General features: G+C 50.9%; 1 protein-coding gene across 1 annotated transcript in view; it reads left to right on the top strand.

Annotated features, from left to right (window-relative positions):
- RPRD2 (regulation of nuclear pre-mRNA domain containing 2) overlaps nt 1-6000 on the top strand; it is an 81451-nt gene continuing 75451 nt past the window's right edge. The window contains 1 exon segment of the mRNA XM_048510846.1: nt 1-356. Coding sequence (XP_048366803.1) covers nt 134-356 — 223 coding nt within the window. The 5' untranslated portion in view covers nt 1-133.

Below are 6000 nucleotides of genomic sequence, written 5' to 3'. Positions count from 1 at the left end.
GCGGTTAGAGCAACGGGCGGGGGGGCGTGGCCGCGCGCGCCGGAGCGGGCGTCTGCGCAGGCGCGCCCCGTCTCTCCCTCGCTCCCCCTCCCTCCCTCGGCGGCGTTGCTTGTGCGACCGAAGGGGAGGGAAGATGGCGGCCGGCGGCGGCGGGGGCAAGGCCTCTTCGTCCTCTTCGTCGTCGTCGTCCTCCTCGTCGTCGTCGTCGCCGGCCCTGCTGGAGGCGACGCTGGAGAGGAAGCTGCAGGGCCTGACCAACACCATGGAGTCCATCCAGGGCCTCTCGTCCTGGTGCCTGGAGAACAAGCGGCACCACAGCGCCATCGTCCACCTCTGGATGAAGGCCATGAGGAGAGGTGAGCCCCCACGGACCCCTGCCGCGCAAGGGTAGACTGCCTCTGCGCGGGGAGGCTCTCTCGCGGCCGTCTTGTGGCGGGCTGTTCCATCAGCCCCACGGCACAGTTACTTTGGGTAGAGGTAGATTGCCCCTGCGCGGGGAGGCTCTCTCACGACTGTCTTTTGGCGGGCTGTTCCATCAGCCCCACCATGGAGTAACTTTGGGTAGAGGTAGATTGCCCCTGCGCGTGGAGGCTCTCTCGCGACTGTCTTTTGGCGGGGTGTTCCACCAGCCCCACCATGGAGTTACTTTGGGTAGAGGTAGATTGCCCTTGCGCGGGGAGGCTCTCTCACGACTGTCTTTTGGCGGGCTGTTCCATCAGCCCCACCATGGAGTAACTTTGGGTAGAGGTAGATTGCCCCTGCGCGTGGAGGCTCTCTCGCGACTGTCTTTTGGCGGGGTGTTCCACCAGCCCCACCATGGAGTTACTTTGGGTAGAGGTAGATTGCCCTTGCGCGGGGAGGCTCTCTCACGACTGTCTTTTGGCGGGCTGTTCCATCAGCCCCACGGTAGAATTACTTTGGGTAGAGGTAGATTGCCCCTGCTCGGGGAGGCTCTCTCGCGACTGTCTTTTGGCGGGCTGTTCCATCAGCCCCACCATGGAGTTGGCTTTGCAGAGGTAGATTGCCCTTGGCGCTGGGAGGCTCTCTCACCAGCCCATGGCTGTTCCATCAGGCCCCACCATGGAGTAATTTGGGTAGAGGTAGATTGCCCCCTGCGCTGCGGGAGGCTCTCGCTGACTGTCTTTTTTTTTACGGGTGTTCCACCAGCCCCACCATGGAGTTATTTTGGGTAGAGATAGATTGCCCTTGGCGCCGTGGGATTTCACGACTAAACGCATGGCTGTTCCATCAGCCCCACCATGGAGTAACTTTGGGTAGAGGTAGATTGCCCCTGCGCGTGGAGGCTCTCTCGCGACTGTCTTTTGGCGGGGTGTTCCACCAGCCCCACCATGGAGTTATTTTGGGTAGAGGTAGATTGTCCCTGCTCGGGGAGGCTCTCTCGGGACTGTCTTTTGGCGGGCTGTTCGATCAGCCCCACGGTAGAATTACTTTGGGTAGAGGTAGATTGCCCCTGCTCGGGGAGGCTCTCTCGCGACTGTCTTTTGGCGGGCTGTTCCATCAGCCCCACCATGGAGTTATTTTGGGTAGAGATCGATGGCCCCTGCGCGGGGAGGCATTCTTGGGACTGTCTTGTGGCGAGCTGTTCCACCAGCCCCACCATGGAGTTATTTTGGGTAGAGATAGATTGCCGCTACTCAGAGAGGCTCTTGTGGCGGGCTGTTCCATCAGCCCCACCATAAAATTACTTTGGGTAGAGATCGACTGCCCCTCACAGGGAGGTTCGCTGAGACTGGAGCTCCATCAACCCCTTTGCATTGAACTGTGCTAACTCTGGATAAGGTGCCTCTCTTGGGACTGTTGTAAAGCGTTTTTGCATGGAGGTATACTGTCTCTACACAGGGAGGCTCGTCTCCTGGGACCGTTTCGTTGCAGTCATTTCCTTCTCTCCCGCTAGTCTTTCACATGCAGATACATTGCCTCTGGATGGGGAGGCTCCACCTGGCCCGAGCCAGTGGGTCATTTTCTGCATCGGTTTACTCCCATCCCATTTCGTAGCTGTGTGAGCTGCCGCCGCCTCTAGTTACCCAGGCGTGTGCCTTCTGCGAATTTCAATGTTGTGTGTTTTTGCCGCTGAAATTGGTGGTCCTACCTTTGTTGGTGCTGAGCGTGTTCCTCAAGGCACAAATGCCTGCATCTCTGACATTTGTCCTGGTGGTGCTGGACAGATCTCGGGCACTGAGATGGCAAAAGGGAGTGTGGAGTCATCCACAATAGCAGCCAGGCAGGTGAGTTTACCTGCATGTTAGGTGACTGAAGAAGGACTCGACGGACGGACGGACGTCCTGTGCTTTTTGAGGTGCTCCGTGTCATTCTTTTGGGTCTGGGCATTGACACAGCAAAACAAAAAGAACTCATCGAATACAATTGTCCCTATTCTTACAGTGGTATTTTCTGCATATGTGCATTGTTCGTGGTTTGTGTTTTTGTATTTATCGCTGTTTTAGACAATAGATGACAGTGCACTCATTTTCACTTTTCAGTCCACTTAGTAAATTAGTAGTAAGTATCGAAGTTTGTGTATCTGTGTTCTGGCGGTGTTTTTTGTTCATTGTGAATTGCTATTTAGTCCTATGTGCAGAGTTTTTAGTTGTATCTGGGCATTTACCTCCCTGGTCCTTTTCAAACCCCCCTGGAAGGCAGGGGCTGGAAGGAAGGCTTCCAGAGGGAAGGCTCCTAGGTGCTCCTTGATGGTGTCTTCAAAAGGTCATTCATTTGTTTTATTTCCTTGGCGAGCCTTACAACAGCCCTGAGAGGGGGGCAGAAAGCTGTATCTCTTATAGGCAGATGCGTACGATTTAGTTTGTATCCAGTTATCTCTTCCTGTGCATATGTTTTACCTTTTAAAGTGACCAGAGATTATTTTATATGTGCATTTCTGTCTGTGAGCCTTCCCCGGAATGGCAAAATGGGTTAGCATTCACGTAGTGCTTTCCAGGAGGGTTGAAAGATCTGTTGTCACATGTGCTTCTGTCAGTGATCCCTACAACAGACGTGGAAGGTGCGCCAGAAACCGTGATGCGAAAGGATTTGGGCTCCCTGCAGAGCTGGCTTTTTCATTGCGACAGTCATGTGTTGCTCTTTGAGTGGGGTTTTATGAGTCTGGTTTATTTACTTATTTTTATTTATATTTTACATTTTTACCCTGCCAATCTCCCAAGGGACTCGAGGCGGCTTTATGAGGATGCATGCACTGGGTTTTTGGATGGTGTGCTGGTCTTCTAGAATGTGAGGAGCTTTGCGTATGTTACCTCAGCAATTGTTGGTAAGAAGGTCCAAAAAAAATTTGGGGTGGTGGTGGTATGCGAGGACATGCATAGGGTCCAAATAGGTGGTCGGTCTGCTTATAAAACATGTACTTTAAATAAAATACATTCAATCATGCATTGTACTGTTGTGCTAAAGTTATTTGCTGCATTGAATGTATTAATTGTTTTGAATTATTATTATTTATTATTATTATTATGAATATATTATTGTTTTTAGATGGTTATGTATCCTATTGGATTAATCAATTTATTATGTGGTTGTTTGGCATTGTTGTGAGCCGCCTAGAGCCCTTTGGGGATGAGGCGGCCTATAAAACCAAATGGATAAATGAAGTATGGAAGGTATGCCGTGGCAGTAATCCTGTCAGAATCTAGCAAGGCTGGCCAGCGTAGTGTAATGGTTGAGAGCAGCGTACTCTGATCTGAGTGACAGGGTTTGATTTCCCCACTCTTGCACATGAGCAGAGGACTCTTGTCTGGCGAACTGGGTTTGTTTTCCAGCTCTGCTTGGTAAAGCTTGCTTGGTGACCTTGGGCCAGTCACAGTTCTCTCTGAACTCTCTTAGCCCCACCTACCTCAAAAAGGAAGAAGTTTGTAAGCCGCATTGAGATCACTTAAGGTGGAGGAAAGTGAGGTATAAATCCAAACTGTTCTTCTTCTGTGTGAAGTTTAATGTATTGTCGAAGGCTTTCATGGCCGGAATCACTAGAGTATTGTGGGTTTTCTGGGTTGTATGGCCGTGTTTCAGGTTATATAGCCGCATGGAACATGGCCATACAACCCAGAAAACCCACAACACCCTAGTGATTCCAGCCGTGAAAGCCTTCGACAACTAACAAGGTTTTACTCCAGCGTACGATAAAATCCACATTGGCAGACACAGCTGTGTTTTCGCATCACCACACAGAATAAAAGAGGTAGACTAGATCTGGGCTGCAATTTAAGAAAAACCGACCCAGTTGAATTTGTGTCCTCAGTGGCGGTAGCGGGCAGGCTGCCTCTTGAGCGCCAAAGGAAAGCCAAGGTATAAATCAGTAATCCATGAATAACATTTTTTTCACACTTGCCCTGTAAGCAAGCAAGATTTTCTACTGTTGTACTTTATCTTGAGCCTCTGCAGGGGGCGAAGTAACTTCTCCAAATCTTCTCAGGTGTTCAGGCCAAATAGTCAGGTGTAGGTCAGACTGGAGAAGCACCAGAGAGCTTTGAAAGCGACCGAGCATTTTGTTTTCATAAAGCCAGTGGAGACTGATTTGTGTGCCTTTCTCAATCTGCATGGTTAAGTGCGAAGTCTGATGGAGATGTAGACTACCCGGAAACATAGTGGCTTGTAGATAAAAGAAAAGAAGAAGAGTTTGGATTTATACCCCACCTTTCTCTCCTGCAAGGAGACTCAAGGTGGCCTACAAGCTCCTTTCCCTTCCTCTCCCCACAACAGATACCTTGTGAGGTAGGTAGGGCTGGGAGAGTTCGGAGAGAACTGTGACTGGCTAAAGGTCATCCAGCAGGAATGTAGGAGTGCGGAAACATGTCTGGTTCACCAGATGAGCCTCTGCCACTCAGGCGGGGGATCAAACCCAGTTCTCCAGATTAGAATTCACCTGCTTTTAACCACTACATCAAGCTGGTGGTCTCCTCTTGGTTACTGTCCTCTCGATTTAGTAGAGGTTGGCTGTTTTGTTTATATTGAATTAGACTGTGAGGCCGGGTGTGGCATAGTGGTTAACGTATCAGATTAGGACAGTGGTGGCGAATCTATGGCACGGGTGCCAGAGGTGGCACTCAGAGCCCTCTCTGTGGGCACATGCAAACAGAGTGCCCCCCTCCCCCACATCTAGGCTGGCCTGGGCCGCTGGGCTCGATTATTAGCATTAAACCAAAGACCTAGTTTTGGGGAAGCAGTGTAGGTAACCCTGTTAAGCGCTGTTAAACCAAGCGCAATCCTGGGAGTAAGCTCGGTTGCTGGCAATGGGGCTTGCTTCTGAGTAAACCCTCCTAGGGTTGTGATTTACCCGTTGGAAGAGTTGCACTGTTGCTTCAAAGCAAAGCCACCGACTACCACCAAGCTTACTCCTGAGTAACGCACGCCTCAGAGTCAACCGGTTTTTCTAAACTAAAACCTCAGTGTTCAGGTTAAATTGCCGTGTTGGCACTTTGCGATAAATAAGTGGGTTTTGGGTTGCAATTTGGGCACTCGGTCTCGAAAAGGTTCGCCATCACTGCCCTACTGGATCGCCCTAAATCAGCTGTGACATGACAGGAAGAAAAAGTCTCTTAGACCCCACCTTTCTCCCCAGCCTGGACTCAGAGCTGCTTACAGCATCATTCTGCCCTCCATTTTATCCGGGCGACACAAACTTGTGACATCGGTCGGTTGTCCTTGGGCCAGGCATCCTGTCTCAGCCTACAAAACATCTCCGGCAGAGCTGGGGTTCAAACCTGGGTCCCCACATCCTGGTCCTGTCCTCTAACCACTTCACCGTACTGCAAGTGCGCGTAGTAGAGCAAGGTGAAAGTAGCCATGGCTACTCATCCCCCAGAGGAGCTAGCTCGTAAAAGTGTCAATGCCCCAGTTTGTTCAGTCTGTTGTGAAGTACAAAGCAAACGGCTCCTGTCCTGTCTTGCTTGGAAGGCAGTTAGAGCAACTTGTAGGGCTATGTCAGGTTCTAGGGTAGAAGGGATTGAGCTGAAAGCAAGGGGAACTCTTTAAGTC

This window comes from Sphaerodactylus townsendi, linkage group LG01, assembly GCF_021028975.2.
Source record: "Sphaerodactylus townsendi isolate TG3544 linkage group LG01, MPM_Stown_v2.3, whole genome shotgun sequence".
In the NCBI taxonomy this organism is placed as follows: domain Eukaryota; kingdom Metazoa; phylum Chordata; class Lepidosauria; order Squamata; family Sphaerodactylidae; genus Sphaerodactylus; species Sphaerodactylus townsendi.
Note: the sequence above shows the minus strand (reverse complement) of the source record. Positions and strands in the feature narration are given on the sequence as shown.